At 49.5% G+C, this 25,342-nt stretch overlaps 1 protein-coding gene across 5 annotated transcripts in view; it reads right to left on the reverse strand.

The window, feature by feature from the left end:
• Positions 1–25,342, reverse strand: part of ACACA (acetyl-CoA carboxylase alpha) — a 938,215-nt gene that overhangs the window by 591,683 nt on the left and 321,190 nt on the right. For all 5 annotated transcript variants that reach the window (XM_085649480.1, XM_085649478.1, XM_085649479.1 and 2 more), the window contains 2 exons: positions 13,096–13,209; positions 12,657–12,746 (listed from right to left, as the gene is read on the reverse strand). In XM_085649480.1, coding sequence (XP_085505606.1) covers positions 12,657–12,746; positions 13,096–13,209 — 204 coding nt within the window. The remainder of the gene's footprint in view (positions 1–12,656; positions 12,747–13,095; positions 13,210–25,342) is intronic.

Consider the following 25,342-nt stretch of genomic DNA (forward strand, 5'->3'; position numbering starts at 1 on the left):
ACGTGAGCAGTGATTTGAGCGTGAGATGCACCGCTCTCAGTTCCAATAGATTGATGTGGTATCCTTACTCTGTCACTGACCAGAGTCCTTGAACCTGAAGAGGGCCCAAATGACTCCCTCAACCCTGTGGAGAAGCATCAGTGACAATCGTCTGAGTAGGTGAGTCCTGGTGAAAAGAGACTCCTTTCGGCAGATGTGAACGTTTAATCCACCATCTGATGGAATCCTTGGCCGATTGAGAAAGAAACACACAGTCCTCCTAGCGACCTGATATCTGCGTCCACTGGTCCTCCAGAGCTTGCTGTAGAGGGTGCATGTGCAGTCTGGCGTTCGGCACGATGAAGAGGCAGGATTGAGGATAATCTCTCCTCCGAAGGACTCACGCTTGCCCTTACCGTGTCCCGGGCAGCACCCAGATAGTGGATTTTTTGAGTCGGTTGAAGATTGACTTCTTGTAGCTGACTTACAGACCTAGATTGCTCAGCACTTGATGGCAGTATGAGAGATGGCTCTGCAGCAGAGTGGGTGACGGGCTCTTCAGTAGCCAATCGTCCAAGTAAGGGTATATGAATATCTTTTGTTTGCGCAGAAAAGCCGCCACTACTGCCATGCACTTTGAGAACGTGCGTGGGGCTGACTTGAGTCCAAAAGGGAGAACTTTGACCTGAAAATGCTGGAGAGCTACCTGAAAACATAGGAATTTCAGATGTTTTCTGGATATCGGTAAGTGAAACTAGGCGTCCTGCAGATCTGTGGCGCACATCCAGTCCCCTTGGTGTAGTTGAGGAAAGATTTGGTGCAGCGCTAGCATCCGAATTTTCTCTTTGCGGATGAATTTGTTCAAAAGTCTCAGATCTAGGATTGGCCTGTACTCTCTGGTAGGACCTCTTTTCTGTACAAGAAAAAAACGAGAGTAGATTCCCTTCCTTCGTTGTAGAGAAGGGACTGCTTCTATGGCATCTTTCAATAGCAGGCTCTTTACCTCCGCTTGCAACAAGTGGTGTTTCTGGACAAAACTTTCTCAAGGAGGTACTAATGGAGGAGGGGATTTGATTCTGAGTAAGTAGCCATTCTGCACAATATTCAGTACCCACTTGTCTTTTGTTATTCTCTTCCACTCGTCCAGGTGAAACATAATACTTGCCTCCACCGGAGTGGGTAACGGGGATAGAGGAAGCCAGCGCTCGTTGGTTTGCAGATTGCTTCCCTGAGGAAGGTGCCTGTCTTGCAGATCACCTTCCTCGACCCGGTCTTCGCTGATGGTAGTGAGACCTGGATTGGAGGTGTTGCTGTGTCGACCAGTGAGGGGTTTGAACCCTCTGTTGGAAGTAGCGACGGTCATAGGGTCGGTACTTACGTCGGAACTCCTTCCTTTTTCCAGGCCGACAGCCTTTATATTGTCCAATTCCGTTTTCATTTTGGACATCTCATCATCTGCTTGAGATCCAAAGAGAGACGTGCCATTGAATGGAAGATTGACAACCCTCCTCTGCGCATCAGGTTTAAGACCAGTGAGACGCAACCAGGCTGAGCGTCTAGCGCAAATGTCATGGGAGTAACCATGCGCGGCCAGATCCGATGCGTCTGCAGCTGCACTGATGACTTGGTTTGCGACCAATCCCCCTTCATGCAGGACTTCCTGGAAATCTTGCTGGTCTTCCTTAGGAAGCTTCTCTGCGAATCGTGCCAAAGAGTCCCAGAGGGACCTATCCTACCTCCCCAGTAGAACAGAGGCACTAGCCACCTTCATAACAGAAGCAGAAGTGCTGCAAATCCTTTTTCCCAGCGAGTCCATATTTTTACTGTCCTTCTCCGGAGGGACTGTGGAGGATGTCGTTGCTGGATGCGTTTTCCTGGCTGCCGCTACTATAACTGGATCTGGAGGAGGAGCCGATCGAAGGAACAGGGGGTCCTGATCCAGGGCCTTATACTTCTTAGAAATACAGTGGGGGGGCTGACCCCACTGTGGCCGGAGTCAGGAACGTCTGCATCGCTAGTTCAGGCAGACCCGGCACTAAAGGAAGTAGGGGCCTCGCCGAAGCTCTGTGGTGGAGTGTTTCGAATAGGACTGATGAAAAAACAGTCGGTGCAGACATACCAATGTTCAGTTTGTTGGCACCCCGGCATAGAACCTCATTAAAAGTCCCGATATCATCAATATGAGACACTCTGGCAGGGGATGTCGCCGACAATGTTGGTGAATAGTCCCTCATAAATGATCTTGAGGATGAGGACCATGAGGGAGACCTCCGTCTCGTCCTTCTTGGAGTATAAGAACGACGAGATATAGAACGTCCACATGGTGTTCTTGAGCGTGAACTTCAAACTGATGGAGACATAGCTCTCCTTGGGGACCTGCGTGGAGAGGCCCTCATGGATTTGGTAGGAGGAGGCCCAGCAGATACTCTAGAAGGAGAGTATGTTTGGGAGAAATCCGAGCCCGGACTTCTGTGTGGAGCCACCCAGCGTCGGGTACTCTCTGGCCACCTTAGAGAAGGGTTGGCCTGCGGAGTCTGCTCTCCCGGAACCGGAGATCCGGCCAGTGTGATCTGCACAATGTTAATGCCAGGAGAAGATGACACCTCCCTCGACGTCGACCGTATGGACTTCGACCTCGGCCTATCTAACACTTTCACAGATGGCGCCGTAGGATTTCATTCCCTCGATGTCGAACGATGACCTCTCGCTAACGACACAGATTGTGCCACCATCGACCGCTTCTGCGGCGAGGTATTAGAGGAATCCAGTCTGTGCGAAGATGCCCTCGACGTCGGTTCCCTCGACGTCGACTGTCCACGGGACTGCGATGGAGTCCTCGGCGTTGACCGCCTGCGTGCTTGCGGCGGAGTCTTCGACGTCGATCTTCTCGACGCCGACTGTTGTGACGGCAGCAGAGATCTACACATCGACTGGTGGTTTGATGACGACAGATGCTTCCTCGACGTCAGCCCAGGTTCGGACGTCGATTTAGGTCTCTCGCGACCAACATATTTCGAGCCCGAAGTAGTATGCCTCGACGTCGACTTACGCGACGGAGGCTCTTGCCGCTTCGACTGCGATCTCTCCCTCGACGCCGATGCATGCCTTCTTTGCTTTTCCAACGTCGATCTCGACGCTGACGGTGAACAGTCAGGTATTAGCTTTCTTTTTGATGCTGGGGAAGCAGATCAACGCAGTTTTCTGTGGTTTTCCTGAGAGGAGGGCTCTTTGAAAGCAGGAATTCTCTCAAGGCCACTTTTTGATCGTCCCTTTCCTCTCTCCAGCAGGGCATGTAGCTTTAACTTCTCCCTGTCACCAAGAGTTGTTCTGGAGAATTGCTGACAGTAGTAACATTTTTCTGGATTGTGTGATGATGGTAAGCACACAATACAGACCGAATGTTCTGATTTTGCCATTTTTTTCCCCACAGGAGGAACATTTGTTAAATAAAGCTGGTATTTCTGACAGGAAAAAGTATTCAAAAATGTCAGAAAACACTGAAAAAGCTGCCAGCAGTCACAAAACGTCGTGTAGAGATGAAATACACCAATTTTTTTACTGGAAAAATAAAAAATTGACGAGCTCAATGCTCTAGGATCCTCACAGGAGCCAGAAAAAAGAACTGACCTAACTGTCACCTGTGGTGCATGATGGTAGCAGGGGGCTGTTGGAGGCCTTAAAGGCAAGATGTCCAGGTTCTTGCAATCCTTAAAGGCAGGGTGCCAGTTTTTTAGTACTGTAATGTTTTTTCATCTATGCAGCCTGGGGGCTAATTGCCTGTGATTTCTTGACTTTTTCTCTGAAAATAAAGGGCTGTGTTGGAACATTGTTGCAGTGTATGTTCTTTGTTACAGAAATGATATGTTAGATTGAATGAAAAATCCATGTAATTTTGGCATATTAGCCTATTTGAGTTATTAGGCTGCATGTTTATATAATGTATACATGTTTATATGTATGTTTTGAAGATACTCTGTACTTCTTGACCTAAACATACGCATATACATGTATTTTTTATGTGGTCTTGATCCCACACGTGGGTGGGGATTATTCAGTGCTTATGACTATTGATGAGTCTCCCCTGGAAGAGAAATTTTGCATTCTGCTTGTTGGATTGAATGTCATATAATTTTGGATATTATGGTAAACAAAATCTGTTATATAATCTTTTACTGTTACTGTCATGAACCATGACTGTTTTTGTATCACATTAATATGTCAGGCTGCGTGTACATGAATTCTGTTCAATTATCAAACAAGGTTGTGAAATGTAACTACTATGCAACAGATTGGAGGAAATGTTTGCATTTTTTGAATGTTTATCTTTAAGCAGCTATGAATGCCTTCTCTTAATAATGGCGGTCATGTTAATATCAATTGGAGAGTGATTTTTCTGATTCGTACAGTCCTCTTTCCATTTGTATTGTTCCCTACACAAAGGTGAATATTAATTGGTAGAATCTGTGTGTTAGGCCTAACCTGCGATCAAGGAGACGCCGATATCCGAAACATGTTGGGAAAAGTTTGCTTGTGTTTAAATATTCCTGAATAAAACCGTACTTACACAGAGCACCTGATTGTGTTTGTATGTGTGTGTGTATGTATGTATGTGTATATATGATATATATACAAACTTATACAATTATGGATAGGTATATAACTATATAACACTTCCCCTTCTAAACTTCCCTTTCCTCTTTAATTCCCCCTATTCGAAAAATTATTTCATGTTATAATAGTTGTCATTTATATATTTATTAACTTTTTAACTCTTTGAATTGATATAATTCTGAAATATTCAAGATTCTGTATTTTCTTGTGAATCAATGTTGTTTTATGTTCTGTCTTATTACAGTTTGTATTATTGCTATAATACTATGTCAGGACCGGAGGCGAGGATTATGCTCTATCTTTCTTTAATTCCAATAGCAGCACTTCAAAGTTAAACAAAAAACCACCGTTCCCATGAACCACAGGGAACATAATACAAAACAATAGATTGTCCATGGCTAGACAGTCCGACATCCATGCACCAATCACAGGGCTCCTGGGCGTATGTAGTCCTCTGTCCTTATCCATTCCTCCTCTTTCTTTAATGCTGCAGCCAGATAAGTGCTTTCATTTACCCTTCCCTAGTAACTTTGTTGTGGGGAATGTTGAGTCATATTATAATGTGTTAACAGATTGTTTGTTTAGAACGCGCTTCGCGCGCGCCGTCTGCTGATGGTTATCTTTTGGATCGGCTTTATTTATTTGACGCGTTCAATTTTGTAACGCGTTTCCTGTCAGCTTCTGTGTTTGAGTTTTATAATGCTTTTTGCCCGATTTTAATACTTTATTTCCTTCAGGTGCTTTGCGAGGGAGCCGCTACTCGGTCTTCCCTCGCCCGGCCGTGGGAGCGTTCTCACTCCCTAACGGCCGGTCATTGTGGTGCCCAGGCTCGCGGTGCTCCTCCTGCCGCTAGAGGGCGCCTGGCGCGCGCCTCATCGACGAAACGTCTGGGATTCCGCGCATTCATCGCACGCGTTTCAATGCCTGAGACGTTTCGCCGAGGAGCCTGCCCTGCCATTTACGCCCGTGTGGTCTATTGTTCTGCCCTGAGGCAGTGTTTATTTGAACGCCCCCCCCCCCCCCGAGCTTACTCGAACGCTCGCATTGCGAGTCTGTATCTGCCATTAGGCAGCAAGTCTGTATCTGCCATTAGGCGGCAAGTCTCATGGCGATTCAAATCGCCTTGGGGGTGGGGTCTGTACCTTTTAGGCCTCAATAACGCTCTGGAGAATCAGTATTGGGACCCATATAGTGTTGGCAGGGTGCCCTAAGTTTATCACCGCACCAGGGCTGTGGGACCCAGGGCTTTGTTCCCTTCATAACGCGAGCACTGCCCGCACTTTATTTAGGCTGACACCCAGCCCCCCTTCGTACAGAGGTTACCCTCTCTGCCCCACTTACCTGCTTGAAGCCCTTGGCTATACATGGAGTCATACGACGAGGAGGCTTATCAGCAGGACGGTCAGTGGGAGGAGGATCCCCTAGCGTCCCTGCAATGGGATGAGGACTTTTATGAGGCGGTGGATGATTCTATCCACAAGGCGGTTGAGCAGCTCATGGGGCCCTTGGAGGATCGCATTTCGCGTCGAATAGAGCAGGCGTTAGCCAGGGCGCAGAACTTTCCTCCGCCCTCCCCCGTTTCCGGTGGTACTCTTGCTGATACTCAGCCTCCTCCTTCTAAACGGCCTAAAGAGGATATAGATGATATAGAGGATATAGATGCCTTCGCTCGCCTTAAGCAGGCGTTCTTAGCAAGCAACCCCACACCGACGACTCCCGCGCCATCAGGGGATGTAGCGGACGATGCGGACAACGAGGTCGGCCCATCCCGTCCCTGGCAGCCGTCCCGTCCAGAACCGACTAGCGAGGCGCAGAATCTTTGCGCCGACATGTTGGATCCCGACGATATTCTGCATCCCCGCTCCTCAGACTGGGCTCCCTCAGAGAAGGTTGCCCAGTATGTCGCCAGCAGGATCCGCCGGCCGTTAGAGGCCACAGCCAGGAGCTGTCTTAGGGCGGAATGCCCCCGGCCTTCTCTGGAGGGCAAGGTGGCTGCTACACCAGAGATAGACCCCCGCATGGTGACATTATTGCAAAAGTTTGTCAAGGACCCCAAGCGGGGTATTGACAGATCCTGGCGTGCTTGCCAGGATAAGCTTCTTGATGTACTAGGGCCTGCCACAAAGATTCTCGATATGGCCGAATAGGCCAAACTATCAGACTCACTGATTTCTCCCGATACCCTCTCTTCTTGGGCCCAGCGCATAGTGGTGTTCCTAGGGAACGCCAACTGCGCACTCTCTACGGAGAGACGTCGAAGCTTACTCATCAAGGTGGACCCCAAGCTTGGTGACCTAGCCGACTCTGAGGCGGGCTCCGTGGCCCAGGGAGGCCTTTTCGGAGAACCCTTTATTAAGGAATTGGGTAAATTTGTGAATACTTTCACCTCGTTGGATAGAGCTCAGTCTTCCATCAGGAAAGTTTTCCGTCCCCGTGTTTTCCGGGGGGCTGGACGAGGCAGGGGCCGCTCGTCTGGCCGTCCTAATCAGGGCAGAGGGCAAGGCTCCGGTAATGGCAACTACCAGGATCAAGCCAGATTCGGAAACTTCTACCCGACCAGAGGTCGCAGAGGGAAAAAATAGAGGCGGTCGGGGCAGTGGAGCCTCCAACTCGTCCGGTGAGTGTTCTCCCTTCTTCCCTTCTAAAAGTAGGGGGCCGTCTGGCGCATTTTTTCCAGGCCTGGACTTCTGTCACGGGGGACGCGTGGGTGCTGCAGACGATCCGAGGGTTCCACATAGAGTTCTACGGGAAACCTTCCCAGTCGGTTCCCCCTCGCTCTCTCTCTTTTTCGGCCGCCGACATGGCACTGGTCGACCTGGAGGTCTCCGCCTTATTGGACAAGCAGGCAATCGTCGAGGCGCTGCCTCATTCCAGAGGTTTCCTCAGCAATATTTTCTTGGTCGACAAGGCCGACGGGACGCAGCGTCCAGTTATCAATCTGAGGGAGTTCAATGCGTGGCTGGTATACCGCCACTTCAAGATGGAGGGCATCCATCTCTTGTGCGATCTCCTCAGGCCCGGCGATTGGATGGCGCGCCTGGACCTCAAGGACGCTTACCTGACGATTCTGATTTTTCCTCCTCACAGGAGATTTTTGCAGTTCAAGTGGCGGGACACGGTGTACGAGTTCACCACCCTCCCGTTCGGTCTGTCGTCCGCCCCATGGTGTTTCACCAAGGTTCTTCGGCCCGCGATCGAACACTTGAGGGCGTCCGGCATGCGCATGATCGTCTACCTAGACGACATTTTGATTATGGCCCAATGTCCTTGGGTTTTGTCGGCTCACCTTCAAACGGCGGTCGATCTCCTTCAGGGTTTAGGCTTCATTATCAACGAAGCAAAATCCGTCCTGGTTCCGGCCCAACAAGTGGTATTCCAGGGTTTCGTGATCGACTCGGTGGCATCCACCCTCAGCCTGCCTTCTCGCAAGATAACCAAGATCCGTCACGAGATCAGGAGGTCCCTTGCACAGTCGCACCTCTCCCTCCGCCAACTGGCTCGCATAGTCGGTCTTCTCTCAGCCTCCATACAGGCGATTTTTCCGGGCCCGTTGCACTACAGGGCCCTACAACGCCTCAAGGCCCGCCACCTTCGCAGGGGCCTCTCGTATTCCCAGAAAGTCGTCCTTTCGGCCGAGGCCAAGGAGGAACTGCAGTGGTGGCTTGCCAATATGGAAGCCTGGAATGGGCGAGCGATCTTCGGTTCCGCGCCCGATATCGTTATCGAGTCCGATGCCAGCAGGTCCGGATGGGGCGCATGGTGTGGCGAGTTTGCTACCGGAGGTGTGTGGTCACCACGGGAGCAGCAGCTTCACATCAACTGTCTGGAGCTGTTGGCGGGATCCTTCGCGATCAAGTGCTGGACCAAGGACTCGGTCCATTCTTGCGTCCTCCTCAAGATGGACAACATATCTGCGGTGCGTTACATCAACCACCTGGGGGGGACCCGCTCTCGAGCGCTATCCGACCTGGCGGCGAATTTTTGGCAGTATTGCCTCGACCATCACGTTTCTGTCACGGCGGAATATCTCCCGGGCCGCAACAACCAAGTGGCGGATTTCCACTCGCGGCATGTTCAGGACGTGAGCCTGCGGAAGCTACATCCGGGTGTGTTTGCGGACCTCCAGAGCATCTGGGGCCCGTTTTCAGTGGACCTGTTCGCATCCCGCTTGGATTTCCATCTGCCCCGGTTCTTCAGCTGGCGGCCGGATCCTCTGGCGGCGAGCATGGATGCTTTTCTCCAGGATTGGAGAGAGGAGACGGGTTATGCCTTTCCCCCGTTTGCCATGCTAATGAGAGTTTCAGCGCAGGTGCGTCGCCAGGGGGCGGACATTGTGCTAATATCTCCGATTTGGAGATCTCAAGTTTGGTTTCCAGTTCTTCTGGAACTTTCCTGGGATTTTCCAATCCTACTACCCCGCTTCCCGACTCTTCTCCTCGATCCCGACGGGGTTCCTCACCCGGTCATAGCGCAGGGATCCCTTGCCCTGATGGCCTGGCGGATTACCGGGGACAATGGACGATCCCGGGCCTTTCGGGAACGGCTGAGAAGCTCATGTCTAAGGCCTGGGCCGATAGTACGGTCAAGCGATAACGATCTACTTGGAGACGTTGGGTGCGTTGGTGTATGCGCCGGAATCTCAATCCCGTGGCGGCAGATGTGACTTCAATTGTAAATTTCTTAGCCGCTTTGGCTGAAGACGGTTTGGCTTATAGAACCATCAATACCTTTCGCTCTGCCATTTCGGCCGGCCACTCCTTAGTGGACGGCTCCCCGGTGGGTGAGCACCCTTGGGTTTGTCGCCTTCTTCGGGGCATCCGTCTTTCGTTACCGCCGGAGCCTTGTTATTCCCAGCTGTGGGACGTGAACCAGGTCCTGAACCTTTTCTTGTCTTGGCAACCGAACCGTTTTCTATCTTGGAAGGAGCTTCCAGCCAAGCTGGCCATGCTTCTTTGTCTTATATCTTGTCGACGGGTTTCAGATGTCCGGGCGCTGGATGTCTCAGGAAGGATCTTCTCCCCTTCTGGGGTTACTTTCACTATCCGAAGGCGGACGAAATGCGGTACCACCTCCATTTCCTATCCTGCTTTTCCGGACTCTCCTAAGCTTTGCGTGGTGTCCTGCCTCAAAGCTTATGAAGAAATGTCGGACGAGTTCCGCCCCTCCCGGAGAACGACAGTTGCTTATCGCGCTGAGGAAACCGCACAAGGCGGTCTCCTCCCCCACGATAGCCCGTTGGGTACGTTGGGTGATGCAGGAGGCGGGCATTGATCTCCACGTTTTTGGGGCTCATTCTACCAGAGGGGCCATGGCCTCTAAGGCGTTTACCCTGGGAGCTCGTCTAGAAGACATTCTCAATGCGGCAGATTGGTCTTCGGACTCCACCTTTAAAAGGTTTTATTTCAAACCAGTGCTGGATATGGCACATTTGGTGGTGAGCAAGCTTTAAACGAGCATAATCCTCGCCTCCAATCCTGACATAGAATGAAAAATTTCCTAGCTAACGTAACGGAAAGTTTCAATTCTATTAAGGACTCGGAGGCGAGGATTATCCCACCCAGGGTATCAGTTCTGTGGATACCTTTCCCACCCTCGTACTGAGGTAAGTAATAGGTCTTCTTTCTGAGTTTGCATTTCTCTTGTACCTCTTGAGTGTCTATAACGGAATTCCTTCCCTGTAGGACTAAGCCTTAGCCAATGCTCTCGCTTACACTGTCCTTTGCTTCCGCAGGCGATTCTGGCAAACAGGATTCGTGAGGATCTGGGACTGGCTGGCCTACAGCATCGAAAGAGGAGGAATGGATAAGGACAGAGGACTACATACCCCCAGGAGCCCTGTGATTGGTGCATGGATATCGGACTGTCTAGCCATGGACACTCTATTGTTTTGTATTATGTTCCCTGTGGTTCATGGGAACTGTGGTTTTTTGTTTAACTTTGAAGTGCTGCTATTGGAATTAAAGAAAGATAGAGCATAATCCTCGCCTCCGAGTCCTTAATAGAATTGAAACTTTCTGTTACGTTAGCTAGGAAATGTTTCATTCTTCAATAACTTAATAAAAAAATAAACAAAAAAAGAACAAATCTTCAATTTATAATGCCATTGTCTTGCCTTTTCTACAAGACCTGGCTCAGTTACTGAGCAAATCTCTGGTGAGTGTCTGTTGTCTATCACTGATTCTCCATAGTCCTGGGTACAGTTGCACTGCTGATTGGATGCCACCTATTTGTATTAGGGTCTTAGCCCTGGAAAGGGTAGGGTGATTGACATTGAAGCATTATTCGAGTAGATTATTAGGATTTGGAATCAAATACCACATGACACAAAATAATAGCTCTCTAGAAAGTTCACTGCCATCAGAACTATATCCTTATAAAAGGTCTCACAACAACAAGACAAAGATAAGATGATAAACTAAATAAATTAAAATAAGGTGCACTTAATTATTGCTAGGATTTTGGTTTTCTTAGCCATTTTAGTTAAAGACAATTAAGATACTGTAGTTACAAGTAAACAAGAGTATCCAAAATCATCTCAACCTAACCTTTTATTTTGCAAAAGCAAAATGCACATTAAATTAAGAGGACAAGACCGTCAATGGCTTGTGAACAGCAGAAAATAGGCTAAGAAGACTGTTGGTGACTATGTGAAAGCAAGCATGGTGAAGGCCCATAAAGGTCTGGGGAGCTTATGGTTAGTACTCTTGAGTGTTTATGCCTTTACAGGGTTAGAGGTGTGGGAGATACCTGCAACCCCTGCTTCTGGAGACTGTGGGTGTGGACAGTCATCGTGTCAGTACAGACCAGGGGTGGGGGTACGGCATGGGTTCAGAAGAGCTGGTGAAAGAAAGTGGTTTTCAGCTTAAAGATGCTGAGGAGAAAAAAGGGCCGAGGTATATACAACACTAAGACAGATTATGATTTGTATTGATGGTATTGATGGTAGTTACTGGGATAAAGAACTATTTTTTCCAATGGGAGCAAAAAAGAAGATGATGCTAGGGGAGAGGACTGGATGTGTGCCAATAATGGAAAAATACATTTTAACACATGCCCATAAAAGGAGACAACATGGAAATTTGCCATGGGGACGGTGGGAGTCGCCCTACAAACAAAGAGAATAAGCATAGCTATTTCTCCTACAGTTGAGGAGTCCACCTGTATCTCTAATAAGGAAAGGCCCTCCGGCTCTCACAGTGTCAAGTACACTTGGTGTACTTGGGCCTGCACAGTGGAAGAGCCATCCTGCTCCCTTATAGTCCTACTGCACTGCTGTGGACAGGCCACCCTGCATCTACAGCAGATGTAGAAGAGCGCTTCTGATCCCGAGCAAACCCCGAGGTCTCAGAGAGTAAACGTTTTCCTCTGGTCCCACACTGGAAAAGTCCTTCTAGTCACAAATTGCTGAATGCCTCCTGCTGTCAAATACCTGTCACCCTGCTGCCAAATGTTGGAAGCCTCCTCTCGTCTTGCACCGAGGGATGGCTCTCCATTCACACACTGTGTAAGACCCTTCTCGTTGCGCTTTCACACTGTGGAATAACAACCCTACGCCCACATTTTGAAAAAGCCCACTTCCTCCCACAATACAGACGTCACATCGTCCCCCAATCCCACTTCACACTTGCAGGGACTTTTCACCTTCCCTAAAGTGCAAGGCAGCAACTCAGACTGCCCTTTCAAAGGGGCTTCTGCTGCTCCTGTATGTTTGAAGTTCCCACCCACACCCACTCGAAGATTCCCTTTGTCCCGAGCTGTGAAAGCATCTTGTGGCATCTGGAGTGGAAGGATACTTCTTTCTTACAGCTGAAGCGTTCCCCTTCTCCTGGCCAATAGAAAATGCCCAGAGAACTCACATAAAGGAAGCTTCTCCCTCCTGCTGCAGAGCTGAACAGTCCTATGAGCAGTGACACAGTTCAAAAGCTCTACAACCATGTGTCCCCTGACCCCAGTGTCTACACCACTGTCCCTACACTTTACACAAAATATCAGGTTTCAAGCCTGGTTAAACTCTGTGTGTGGATGGCCTCTCCTGGTACTGCCCCTTAATGTGTACAAAAACTTACCTCCAGCGCAGCCATCCTCACTACCTGGTTACTGTGGTAAAAGAAGTTTGGCAGAACATCAAAGATGGACGTCTCCGACAAGATGAGTTTCTGCAAGAGATAAAATAGAAATTATCTTAGAAATTATTTTGAGAATAACATTTTCACGTCTGTAGCCCCCACCCACTTTGGCTTAGCACAAGTACAATAAGAATTGATTGCAAGAAGAGAGGAACATGAAGTAGGGCTCTTTTGGAAGCTGGTGGCCTCTCCAAAAACTGACTGCCTCCCACCATAGTCAAAAATGGTGCAGTGATCTCTGAGGATTAGAGGCAGACTGTGGCCGACCAGTGAAACTGTAAGAATCACAAGTGCTACTGCCCCACCAGCCACTGTATTAACAGCATCCAAAAGACAAAGTCATAGAGGGCATGCCTGCTCACTGCCCAGGCCCAGGTACCTGCAGATTCTCGATGCAGAACTGGTGACCATACATGTCGATGGCCGAAAGGAAGATGGACTCCACCTGGTTATGGCGCAGCTCGTATGAAGGCAAGTGTGAGGCAATAAGTACCTGAAAAAGAAGAAGAAAGTTGAAGGGAGAAAGAAAGAAGCAAATTGCCAGTATCTCACGCATAACCAGTCTAACCATGTCACTTGTATCCTGCTGCACATGGGCACATTCACCTTGTCAATGCAGCTGATAAACACGTGTTACCACCATCAATTACAGATCGGTAGCATGTCTGAGATCACACCACTGTCAGCAGGGGGATAGCTAGATCCCAGAAACCAATGGCCATAGTCCCAGAGTCATGCTACTGTCCCATTCAAGGCCCAAGGGGTTGACCAGAGGGGTATCTATGGGGGGGCATACCGCCCCAGCTAACACCATGTGTCCGCAATACTAGTAAAACCACCTTGGGGGGAGTGGGACAACACCCTCCCCAGTCACAGGAGAACCAGCTCACTTGTTATCCTCCAGACACCCAACACTCGCCTTGGTGACTATTATCCTTCTCCAGCTGCCATTATCCACTAGCTCAGAGAAGGTCCTAAGTGTTGGCAAAAAGTCCCTGTAATCTGGGATAACTATGCTAAAAATTACACAATAATCACATGCCCAATGGTTATTCCCCGTTCAGGGGTCTACAATTTTTAATGGCCGTAAACTCAGAAGGCGATACTGGCTTAAACTGTTAATGCCAGGACCTTTATCTCCCCAAGGAGTTTATGGCAAACTCGTAGTTAAGCTCAATATATATTTCAAGAAGGCATTGGCCACAGAAGTGGAAATTATGAGCGAATGAAGGAAAATCAAGCTCTTAATCTTACTCGAGGAAGGAGTGTTAGCACTTGTGCACAGACAGTGCACTGGATAACTGCCTCAGTTCACACTGAGTGAATGGTGAACCAATACTTGAACTCATACCCTGTGAATCAAGAGCAAGAGTCTAAAGTGTGCAAAATACCTCCTACCGAAAACAGCTTTTCCTCCAACACACTTCATATGAAATAAAGAAAAAGGCATAATACAGCGCCTGATATGGAAATAGAGAATTGCAGGTGCTCTCTATTGCAGACAACCTGTTTGCTACCAGGAAGTGCTGATACTCTCCCATTACCAGTATTGCAACCCTGATGAGAAGTTCTGGAACCCTTTTTTCCAAATTAAATTAAGGAATGAACTACATGCAGGCAGTACGTGCCCATTTAAAGAATTAGATTTTGAGGGTTTAAAAGATGATGATGTTTTAGCGTTCACATAACCATACAAGTTGGCTTTTAAGAACTCACTTAAGAAAAGTACACCCACAATCCTTCCAAAACAAAGCTAATTTTCAATAAAATATAACTTTTTGTCATTCTTAGCTGTACTTATACACTAGAGCAACACCGCTTTCCAATGTTTTGCTGCAGCTCTGTCTTAGCACTAAAGTTTAGCAACTGTGCATCCCACAAAAAAGCAAGCGCAGGATAGAAAACTCCAAGCCTTTGCGAGTAAGGTGATGGTGTGGTTGAATGGCCAGGGTTAGCGTGAGGAGACTCATGGTGTCTCTACTTGGAAAGTGTGTAGTAAGGACGGAGGAGGTCCCCATCTTCAGCCTCGTAGCCCATACAAATCCATCTATGTGCCAACAGTCGTCAACTTGAGATTGATGTATTTTTTGGAGAACTTTAAATTGATTTTGACAACCTTCTTAATGAAGTCAACATGTTTCTTAATTATAGGTAGTTATGAACAGTGAAGCCCCATGGCAATGATGGCCACCAGTGTGCAACACTAAACATAAATGGGTCCTGTAAAACTCAAATAACCCACCACTCTACACAATGCTATTTCTAAAGTTTACCCTGTTTGAATAGCTCTTTCGAGCCCTCCCAGCTTATAAAAAAAAGTGAACGTCAGCACAAATAAAGTGTTAGGATTTCACTCAGTAAGCATGGCTTGTTTTATGCAGGACTTCAATGCAGAAGAGGGTTTTAGAATATTTTGGCAGCTGATAAACCTATTCCTAGTAATTCTGGTTAGATCGTGCCTCAGACAGTGCATGTTCTGTCACTTGCAAGACATTTTTTTTTACTTACAGGGCATTGGAGGCCGCTCACTGCTTACCATTGGTTAGCTTGATTGCCACTCTCATTTACTTGCTTTTTATAAGCTGGGGCGTACTGCATTTACTTCCGCTTCTTGCATTTGTCCTTCCCTGGAGCTTGGCCCAAGTACTAGTGACCTACCACTGCTCCCTAAATTGGAACCTATTTTCTTCTCTTATCTAAGCACACAACTAGAGTGCAGTCTCCCTGGTGAACTTGTCTTCCATGTTGCTTCTGGTCCCCACACCCCTGCCTTCTATGTTTCTCCCTGCTTTGTGTTACTTGCCTCCCTGTCATTGTTGTTGCTAGCCCCCTCCAGCCATTCATGTTGTTGCTTGCCCCGACGCGCTGTCCATATTCTTGCTCTCCCTCCTGCCCCCCATTCGCTGTATTGTTACTCTCCCTCCCACCCCACCCATTGTTCGTGTTGTTGCTCTCACTTCTGTAGCACGCCCTCCCCCCCACCCAGCCCAGTAGCATGTGAAATGAACACGCCACACACGGAGCTCATAGTTGACATCTTTTTTTAATTTTTATATTATGTTTTTATTTTCTACTGACAAAGTAGAACAGAGGTCCAAATTGACACAGCGTTAAGCCTACAACCCATTTATGTCCGGCTGCGTTTCAACCAATGCTCTCCAAGATTATATAAAGGCATTAAGAGACAGTTGAAAACACAGCTTGTCGCCTACAACCCTTGGTGGGCCGGCAAGAACAGTATGAACACGGGTATCAAAAGTAGATAATAGTGAAGGAGCAGAAACGAGTCGGAAGAAGAGGGGAGAAAAGAAAAGAGGAAATACACAGCAAGAAAAGCGGCTAGGTAGGCGGACGGGTATATGCGCGCAGGAGTGCATGGTATTGAAAGCGCATATCTTAAGGCTTGCCGTGGGAAGCGTTGCCCAGGGCTGGTATGGTTACGCAAGGAGCCTATTGGGGTCCGACGGGAGTATGGCATCTTCAAAAAGTCGTAACGCTCTAAGCTTGGAGGGTAGATAACACGCATGTTCTATTTTACAGAGATAGTGAACAAGGGTCGCCAAACAGCAGCAAAGCGGGTGTTGCGGGACTGCAATCGCGCTGTAAAAAGTTCCATGGTTATTACACGCCATAAGGGCGTGAACCAAGCAGTTATTGGGGGAGGTTCAGTTTTTTTCCAGTACAGCGCTATAAGTTGTTTAGCCGCTCCAAGCATATGAAGTGCTATAGTCCAATCGCTGCGGGTAAGTGCCTTTAGGTTAGTGGGTTTAAGGCCCAAAAGGATCATGGTTGCAGACTCAGGCAGGGGAAAGCCCAATACCTCTTTGATATGGCTAAGGACTTCCTTCCAGAGCAGGGTCAAGAGCGGACAAGCCCACCAACTGTGAATGAAATCCCCAGAAGCATTCGAACACCTCCAGCACAAGGGGGACACGGCAGGGAACATTTTGTGCAGTCGACCAGGCGTATAATACCATTGCGTCATAATTTTATATGAATTTTCTCTTTGCGGTATGCTGCTATAGACCCTAGGAATATCCCGCCAAAGGCGATTCCAATGTGACGGTGTGATTTCCGTGGTTGACGCTGATTGCCATTGGCGCTGATACGAGTGTGCAGTAAGCATTGGAGGGTGCTGTAGATTCTGGTACGTCCGAGAAATAAGGCCTTTCGATTCATCAAAGGAGCGGACCAGCCGTTCAAAGGGGGTGAATGGTCTGATAGCGGCCTGTTGTATCTCAGATGAGGACACCCAATGCCGCAGCTGCGCATATTGTAGCCTCGCGTTCGGTGGAAGACAAAAGTCCTCCCTGCACTGGGCAAATGTCTTAAGTGTTCCCCCCCTATACAGGTCTCCGATCACTCTGCACCCCCCCTGTAGCCAGTTGGTGAACGTGTGTGAATGGAAGGCCGGAGGGAATAGTGGGTTTCCTGTAATGGGGTTATGAGGGGAGGGGAAGGTCGTTAGTCCCATGCGCACTGCTACCTTGTCCCATATGTCCAGAACCGTTTTAGTAGGTACTGCAAAATAGGCACTGCGTGAGCGCGCCGTACAATGGTGCCACAAAAGGTCCCAGATGGAGCGTCCAGTTACCGTCCTGTCCATATGGAGCCAGACCTTTTCGCTTTCAACAGCTATCCACTCCGAGACAAAGAGGAGATGCGCGGCCCAATAATAATCCAAAAGATTAGAGCATGCTAGCCCCCCTCTGTCTATCGGCGACATGAGGGTCTTATGAGAGAATCGTGGCCTACGTCCGCCCCAGATGAAGCGAGTGAGTTCTCGCTGGAGGCCCTGTATTTGGTGCTGCGGGATAGGGGTGGGGAGACATTGAAATAAGTATAAGATTTTAGGGAGTATCGACATTTTCACATTGTTAAGCATACCCAACCAAGATCAAGTTAGGGATTTCCATCCCTGTAAGTCTTCCAGAACGGTTCTCCTGCATTCTCGCCAATTTACCTGGGTCCAGGTGCCAAAGGTGGGAGTCAATTGAAGTCCTAGGTACCTAATATGCTCCATGGCCCATTTATAAGGGGCAAGCGTTTTCAAGACTGGTATCTCCTCCTTTGGGATCGTAAGGTTCAAAGCCCAAGACTTTCCATGATTCATTTTAAGGCCTGAAGCCTGCTCAAAGGACTGTAACAAATTGTGAAGCGCCGGGAGGGATGTATGTGGACGCGATATGGTGAGAATAAGATCATCCGCGAAGAGCGCTACCTTGTTTTGCCTGCCTCCAAGAGAAATACCATGTATGTCCGTATTCTGCCTGATCATCTCTGCTAAGGGCTCTACCAGCAGGGCAAACAACAAGGGTGACAAGGGGCAACCTTGCAGCGTACCTCAATATATGGTGAAAGGGTCTGTAAGTTGTCCATTAACCCGAACTCTAGCTTACGGGGATATATAAGGGTCCATGTTCATAGAGATCATGTTTTGGCCCAGTCCGATCTTGTGTAGCACCGCGCGAAGAAAACCCCAGTACACCCGATCAAACATATTCTCCGCATCAAGCGAGAGAAGGCAGGCTGGTATATTCCAGTGCTGTGCTTTCCCCACCAGATGCGCGATTCTACGCACGTTGTCCGCCCCCTGTCTATTGCAGATGAAGCCAACTTGATCCGGCTCCACAAGGCCAGGCATGTGGGGATCCAAGTGTCTGGCTATCATTTTGGTGTAGAGTTTGAGGTCTGTGTTCAGCAAAGTCTGTGTTCAGCAAAGTGATGGGACGATACCAGGCACACATCTTGGAATCTTTTCCCAGCTTGGGGATAAGAGCTATTTCAGCCATACCCATGGAGGGCGTTGGCCCATCCGTGTCCGAAAAGGAATTGTAGAGTCGCAGGAGGTGGGGCTGGAGTTGTGGTAAGAACATACGGTAGAAGACCAATGGCAAGCCATCTTGTCCTGGCGTCTTCCCCAGAGGGAGATCTTTCAGCGCTGCCATAAATTCCTCCGCCGTGAGGGGACCTTCAAATTGTTTGGCATGATGTGGGTGAATTGGAGTCCAGGGCCACTGATTCAAAATAGCATCAATATGAGCTTGGGAGGGCGTTTCTGCCGCATAAAGCGCAGCGTAATAGGCCCTAAGAGCCTCGCATTTAGCACGCTCCGTGACGGCCCAGTCTCCATCCGGCGATTGGATATTCGCTATGTGAGCCTTCGCTGTACGTGCCCTCAAGCGATTCGCCAAAAATCTGCCCACCTTGTCCCCCCTCAAAATATCTTTGTTTTAGGGCTAGTAGGGAGCGCTCAGCTTTATTGGTGCGCAGGGCTCGGAGCTGACCCCGGAGGTTAGCAAGTCGCCGCCGACCCGCGAGCGAGGAATGGCCCTGATCTTGCCTCTCCAGCGCCTAAATATCCTTGGAAAGGTTATCTCCCAGACGGCGGGCTTCCCGCGCCCGTGCGATCGATAAAGATGTAATGTGGTCGCGGATTGTAGCCTTGAAGGCATCCCACACCACAGAGAAGGGAGTCTCAGGAAGGTCATTGTTCACAAAATAAGAGTCAATAGCGGCCCGTATGCTCCACATCAGCCGGATCTCGCAAGACATGTAGAGGCAAGCGCCACCGTGAAAGACTGGTGGGACAAGCGGCCAAGTCCTGCAAGAGAAGCTCCACGTGGGCATGGACAGATAACGATATGTCAGACATAGACGCCCCCAACGTGTCTAGCATGATATTGTGCGAAATAAAAAGATAGTCAATACGCGAGTACGAACGGTGAACGTGAGAGTAGTACGAATAATCCCGCACCTCCGGAGAGTGATATCACCATACATCCAGCAGGCCAAGGTCTGTTATCTGTTTCCGGAGTGCGGAGGACATGGCCCCGTCCCATTAGAAGAAGCTTCACTACGGTCCATCGCAGGATCCCTCACCAGGTTAAAGTCTTCCCCCAAAATTAGGGAGGGGTCTCTGTGTGGCACATGTTCCAGCAGAAGCGCCCGGAGGTAAGAGTCCTGCATCTGGCTTGGTGCGTAGACATTGCACAGTGTAAGTAGGTGTCTCCCCACCCTCACCTCTGCCCTGATGAAGCGTCCATCTGGACTGCGAAAGACTTTGAGATCCCCCTGCCTGATACCAGATCTGCATAAGATAGCCACTCCAGCCGTATTAATAGTTGCTGTGGCCCAGATCTACTTGCAGCAGGTGGGTCTCTTGCAAAAAAAAAAAATGTCTGGGCTATGCTGTCGTAAGTAGCGCCACACCTGTTGCCGCTTATTTGGAGAGTTCAGCCCCTTGACATTAAGGGTTAATACCTTCAAAGGGCCGGGAAGAGCCTTACATAAAACGGATCCCAAGTTAGTCCATCAAGCCACCGCAGCAAGCATATCAGGGGGATGGAAGGGAGATACATGAGTAGGCCCAGTGCTTTAAGTGGGAAAAAAAAACTGGGGGTGCTCTAAAAGGGGCGTGGTTAATGTCTTGAAGGGGCGTGGCCTATCCGAGTAGGGGCGTGGTCTAAATCAAAATAACTAGCACTGTGTGCTTAAGAAAATCATGAGTACCGGCACTTCTCCGTGTTCTCCCATTGAGTACCGGGACTTCTCCTTGTGTTAAGAGAGTACCGGTAACTCCTAGTGGCATGCTGTGGTCAGTCTCTAGGTTATGGGTGCTTATCAGTTAATGTCGAGTGGATTCCGGCGCTAGGTTGCGGCTGCAGCCCTACACTCCGAGCCGGCATTTGATAAGATAGTGCCTTAGGCGGAGAGAAATTTGGCGCCCTTGCTAATAGAGACTGAAATGCGGCAGCAGGGGGTCCTTTTTGAGTTGAGCTAAGCAGTGACTGCCCCCTGAACCCAAACGCCTCGGGACCTCCCCAGCTCACCTAAATCACCGAGAGTTTAGCTGCCTCACGGTGATGGGTCTGTTGGTGTGTGTATCAGCAGGGGTGAAACGGTGAAAGGAGCGCGAAGAAAGGGACAATGAGGTGTTAAAACAGGCCGGCCCTGCTCACACCCTGACAGCGCAACAGGACAGGAAGACACCTGTGTTTTTCTAAGCTAGAGGTCTCGACATTGGAACTGTCGCGCTGTGAGTTATAGGGAAAGTTTGCAGATCCGTTGTCTGTCAGAGTGCCTTGAAAAAAAAAAAAAGTCTGCTTTCGCGTAAAACTTCTGCTTCTCATGTTAATGCCCTCGGGCTAAGTTCACGCTATATATAGTTACAACAAACGCTAATTACACCCTGCAGCAATGGGCAGAACTTGGCCAAAGGCACTTTGAACAGTGAAGAAGAAAATGCTGATAGTGTACAAGGCTGCCTTGAAGCCACGCCCCCAGACACGCACCTCCCAGGCTCACCCCTGTCAATTTGGTGAGTACCGGCACTTCTCTTTTTCCATTTAAAGCACTGCCTAACAGTGCAGCAACAGTGGGCAGAGTCTGAGCACCGGCAGTTTTTTTTTGGGCCCTCAAAACGGGTCCGAAAAAAATAAAATAAAGAACGGACTACCTTTAGTAGCCACAAAAATAGAGCCCGATAGAGACCCGTTTCGACAGACCCGGCCCACTTAAAGCCCTGCATATGCCGCTACACAACAGCGTTGGGGAATGTCCCTCAGGAGTGGCACCAACAACAAGGTGATATGTTTCACAAGACATGTGTCACGCCACTGCAAGTCAGCCTGTATAACAAACGTGCAGTGACAGCATAGCAGTGCAGTGAGTGTTATGGGAGCTACACCGCAGCATTATCATGTGTCGTGTGTAGCGTTGCAGGGCAACACTTAATACAAAAGATGGACCACAGCTTCACAGAGCAATGTGTTTTGTAGGGGGTTTGTCTCAGTTGGGCAGTGTGTACTATGGGAGCAACACTGCAGCGTGGCAATAGCAGAACAATGTGTATTGTGTAGCGTTGAGGGGTAAGAGTCACACAAAAGACAAACATCACCACTGCAGAGGTTCTGTCACAGCAGGATAATGTTAATTATTGCACATGCAACAGCAAAGCAGAACAATTTGTGTAGTAAAAAATAAAATCAAAATCAAAATTAGTTTTATAAAGCGATTAAACAAACAATGATGGCCAGGGGAACATACTATAGCACCGACTTGTGTAGTTTTAAATCTTCAAAAAAGGCACAAAATGGTTACAATTGCCCACCTCAGAGTATGGTTTGCCACCAATAAACCACAAATATTAAGCTATTAATAATATTAATATCTTCTGCTATGCTACCAGCGCCAAGATGCCCTAGGGTATTCAAGCGCTTTATAAAACTCTGAACAGAGAGCTTTGAGAGGCAACATAGACATGCACTCAGAATATATACAGCACAAATGCCAAGCGCAAACACTTAGAACGAGAGGAGATCTTTAGATTTCTGATCCTATATTTCAAATATTTAGATCTAAATATTTGAAATAAAAGTGTTTGCGCTTGGCATTTGTGCTGTATATATTCTGATTGCATGTTTAAATTGACTCTCAGAGCTCTCTGTTCAGAGTTTTATAAAGCGCTTAAATACCCAGGGCATCTTGGCGCTGGTAGCATAGCAGAAGATATTAATGTCCATAAAAAGCAGAGACTATAGATTGAAAAGCCGGGTCTTAAGGTTCCTCCTAAAGATTAACAGGGAAGAGCTGGTCTTTAAGTTGAAGGGTGGAGCATTCCATCGTTTGGTTCTGCCGTATGTGAAGTTTCTGCACACCCCTCCCCCCACCCCTGCGATCTTCTGACCTTGGGCACTGTAAAGCTACCTGCTGAGGACGATCGAAGTGTCCTGGTAGTAGTGCATCTAGTTAGTTTATGTTTAAAATAAACAGGGTCATCGCCATGAAGAGCCTTATCGGCGATACACAGCATCTTGAAGTCTATCCTTTTATTAACTGGCATAGTATGTGTAGCGCTGCAATGCAAAGTGCTCTAGAAAGTAAACTACATCACTGCAGAGAAATGCCTATCTAAGGTTTTGTGTCATTGCGGGACAATGTGTATTACAAGCGATACAACGTAGTATCCAACACAACGTGTATTAAAAGAGATGCATTGCAGCACAATGGGATTATAATTGCTTTTTCAGAGCACAATAGTGCGATCTTCATCAGAAGAACACAGCAGTGCAATGTGTACTAAAATTCAGGCGCGCAACACCCATTGGGCTCACCGGGCTTCAGCCCCCCCCCCCCGTCGTGTGTGACAGCCCGGCTGAGACAGCCTCGCGGGCTGGCGTCCGTCTAATTGCAGCCGCACCACAGTACTTCACGGGTCTTTAAAAGACTATTTACTCATTAATGAGGCTTTTGTTGTGTTGTCACCCCTTCTTACAGCCATTCTGCCTATGGCTGGAAGACTTAGCCCCCCCCCCCCCCGAAATCTTTTTCAGCCCCCCCCGAAATTTGGCTCTAGTTGCCCGCCCGCCTGTGTACTATTACAGCGCTGCGTCACAACACCTCAGGGACTTTTTCCATTTAAAGCACTGCCTAACAGTGCAGCAACAGTGGGCAGAGTCTGAGCACCGGCAGTTTTTTTTTGGGCCCTCAAAACGGGTCCGAAAACAAACAAAAAAAAAGAACGGACTACCTTTAGTAGCCACGAAAATAGAGCCCGATAGAGACCTGTTTCGAGGGCCCCAAAAAAAAACTGCCGGTGCTCAGACCCGGACAGACCCGGCCCACTTAAAGCCCTGAGTAGGCCTTCCCTGGCAACAAGTGTGCGTCGTAGCCTTGGGGTCATCCGTCCGCTATACCTAGTGAACAGAAAAGAGGGAGAAAAAAGATACAGACAAGTGGGAGGATAGAGAAAAGAAAGATGCGTAACCATCTTTGGCCAACCGGGCAACATTGTCCTGTTCCAGTCGTGGGCAAGCCTACACCCTAGGGTTCGGATAAGCCCAGAGACGTCACTCTCTCAGGAACAGAAGGGGGTGGGTCGTCTGCTGCTCTCTAGATCTTCTAGGCAGAGCACTCCGGCGCCAGCCACATTGCGAAACAGAGCTGGGGGGGATATGAGCCGTTGATCAAGCGAGTGGAGAGTCCGGACCTGACTCTGACTTGTCCCCTTCCAAAGACCGAATGTGCTCTATAATGTCCTGTTTAGCCTGCAAGGACGCCTGTTCAGTGAAGGGTGGGGAGCGTCTGCGCCGGTGCACGGTCGACCAGGTCGGCTTGGCAGGGACCCGTGCAGAGGGTGGAGGGCGAGTGGTGCTGGTGGGCCGTGAGGTAGGAAGCCGGAGCAATTGAGCCGCATCTCTGTAGGACCGTATCACCCTGCGTTTGGACTCCCATGTAAAAATAAGGGCGAATGGGTGGCCCCACTGGTAGGAGATGTTCATGCTCCGCAACTTGTCCATCACCGGCGCAGGGTAGTGGGTGCCAGGTCCTGAAATATCTGGATCTTGTGCCCCTCGTACGTGAGATCTGGCTTGGCTCTCGCGGACCGAAGGATAGCTTCCTTTTCTGTGAAAAAGTGGACCCTGGTTAAAATGTCCGGAAGGAGGCCCGGCCTGCCCGCGGGCCTGAAGACTCGGTGAGCCCGATCCAAAGCCAGCGGGGAGGCGTCATCATCTCCCCACACCTCGTGTAGTAACTGTGCCACATAGGTCATAATGTCCTTCCCTTCCGCTCCGAGAGGAACCCCCCGGATGCGGAGATTGTTCCGGCAGCTTCGATTTTCCAGGTCCTCCTGCTTCAGTTGCAATTCTATGTGTTGGTCTTCCAGGACGGCTAAGTGCTGCCGAAGCTGCTCCTGGTCTTCTGTAGGGGCTTTCCAGCCCGTCTACGCGCTCGCCGAGGTCTGTGACTTCTTTCCTGAGTTCCCGAACACAGGAGTGCACTTCGGTACGCAGGGAGCCAATCTCAGACTTCAGCTCTGACATGAAGGAGACCATAAAAGCCTGCGTCACCGGTGATGAGTCCCCCCCAGCCTGCAGGGTCCCCTCAGCAGGGGCAGCCGAGCCCACCTTGCCGCCACTGAGTTGTCCTTGGAGGTTGACCCCGAAACATCTTTGCCTCTGTTAGTGCGTGTCATTCTTGTGCTACGGCTGTGCAACAGGCTTCTAGTCCCCAAGGGTAGCAAGAGACCATCCGCGGCGTCAGCAATTCACAGGTCCCAGTGGGAGCACCGCCTCCCGCCTCAGGACTGCGCAGTCAGGGAAGGCCACCGGCGGAGCGCGCGCCGGAATGTGGTAGGGGGTACCGCAAGCAGGCAGGCCAAAGATAAGGTCGCTGCGGGGGGGCAAGCAGCGGGGCCACAGTCTAACGCCCAGCGTCCACGCACCCCCGGGCGCTGTATCCCCTGTCCCGGGTCGTTGCAGTGCTCAGGGGCCGCCAGAGGAGAGTACAGGGACTTGGGCCCGCAGAGGTAAAAGCGGTGCAGAAGAGTTGGTGCAGCGCCCCAGTCCCACTAGTCCGCAAAGGTCCAGGCGGTGTCAGGATCATTCCGGTCTGAAGAACGAGTGCATCTATGCCAAGCCAGTCCCCCAGCAGGCCCCAGCAGTATGGCCGAGTGTCCAGTGGGCCGGTGCAGGCCTAGAGGGCCGCGGGCAAGTCCCCCTAGGCAGCGAGTCCACAGTAAGGCCTAATGCACAGGCTGGGGTAGTTCAGGCAGGGTGCGTGGTCACTGCGGGGGTCTACATTCAGGGGCAACATGCCAGCACCACCCCTCCACCTGCAGCAGG

This window comes from Triturus cristatus, chromosome 3_2 (genome assembly GCF_964204655.1).
Source record: "Triturus cristatus chromosome 3_2, aTriCri1.1, whole genome shotgun sequence".
NCBI classification, from domain to species: Eukaryota; Metazoa; Chordata; class Amphibia; order Caudata; family Salamandridae; genus Triturus; species Triturus cristatus.